Below are 1515 nucleotides of genomic sequence, written 5' to 3'. Positions count from 1 at the left end.
CAAAAAACAAAAGGAAGCCTGTCGGGCCTCTGCTTTTAATTTTCATTTCTGTTCCCCTTCATTCTTTTTCCTGGTTTGAGTGTGGCTTTTATTTTTATTTTATTTATTTATTTATTTTTTGCTTTTGTTTTTGAGGCAGGGTTTTGCTATGCAATTCAGGCTGCCCTTGAGCTCACTATGTAGCCGAGGCTGGCCTTGAACTCGCAGCAATCTTCCTGCCTCAGCCCCGGAGTACTACAATTTCAGTCATGCCACACCATGCCTCCCCCTCAGAGGTGCCAGGGATTGTTCTGCATGGCCTTGAGCCCTGGCGGGGGAGTACCTGGGTGTAGTGGGTGCAGACAGGGCCTCTGCAGTGCCAGGGACAGTGAGGATTGCAATCGCTCGGAGCTGGGAATGAGTAATCCTGCCTCTCATTGGCCCACATCTTCACAAGATCCAATACGGAGGTGTACCTGGAGGGGTCCGGAACAAGGAAGAAGCTCAGGGACGGTGGAAAGATCGCTCTGTAACCAACCTTGCTCGGCAAGTTACTGGGGTGGATTACTTCACTTTCCTCCCTGGGGCTCCTCATCGATAAAACAAGGATGAGGAGAGCGGCACTCGCCTCACAGGGATGTTCTGAAGGCCAGCAGCCGCCATGCAGAGAGCTTGCCCATGCCTGGTACAGAGTAAGTGCTCAGTAAAGCACGAGAGCCAGTCACTCCCTCCAGGCAGGGGAGCACTTTGGGCCACCTCCAAGGCCTCTGACATGGGAGGTGGGGAAGCGCAGAGGCTTGGGGTGTCCACCCGGAAGCTCTGAGGGCCAAAGAGCCAGTTGGTGGGACCTGAGGGACTCTTTCAGTCAGCCACACTGGACAGAAGCACATACTCAACAGGCCCGAGCAGGGGCTGGCATCTGGGAAAGCTCGTACTAGCAGTGTGTGGCTCTGAAGTCTCCGCTTCCACCCTGACACCGTTCTGTATCCACTGGGAGCCTCCCCAGGCCTGACTGGGCAAGGATGCAGGACCCGTTACAAGGGTGTGGGAGGGGCGTTCAAGGCTCTTAAAGGCTGACACCGGCGCTGCCAGTCACTAATGACAGGAACCAGGACCTGGGGCCCTGTGTCCTCTGGCCTCTACTCTGCCTCTCCCGCTCTGCTGAGGTCCAGGCAGAGCACAGAGGATGTGGCTCTGATGTCCTTATTTGGCAAAATAAAAATATATCCGTGGCTGGACGTTGGAACTGCCTTTTGGACATTTCACTAGCCTGTGACATCTGCAAGCCTGGGAAGATCTGAGCTTCCAATGCCTTGTTTTATAGACAGAGCCACGAAGGTCCAGAACATGGCAGCGCTTTCCCCAGGACACACAGAGCCAACTCAGGACCCCACCTTCTGAATCCAGAGGAGGAATGGGCACAGAGGTCTGGTGGAAAGTTGGGCTCAAGGTTCTCGGCCTCAGGGTGGGCACCGTGGGCTCCAAGTACCCATCCCTCAGCCTCTGCCCCCAACTCTGCTCCCCACGGCTCCCACC

At 55.2% G+C, this 1515-nt stretch overlaps 1 protein-coding gene across 1 annotated transcript in view; it reads right to left on the bottom strand.

Moving 5' to 3' along the window:
• The window catches only part of R3hdml (R3H domain containing like), a 17871-nt gene that overhangs the window by 13128 nt on the left and 3228 nt on the right, over positions 1-1515 (bottom strand). Inside the window, exon 2 of the mRNA XM_023714965.1 lies at positions 323-661. Within this exon, the coding sequence (XP_023570733.1) occupies positions 323-661 (339 nt within the window). The remainder of the gene's footprint in view (positions 1-322; positions 662-1515) is intronic.

This window comes from Octodon degus, unplaced genomic scaffold, assembly GCF_000260255.1.
Source record: "Octodon degus isolate 3935 unplaced genomic scaffold, OctDeg1.0 scaffold00037, whole genome shotgun sequence".
NCBI lineage: Eukaryota > Metazoa > Chordata > Mammalia > Rodentia > Octodontidae > Octodon > Octodon degus.
Note: the sequence above shows the minus strand (reverse complement) of the source record. Positions and strands in the feature narration are given on the sequence as shown.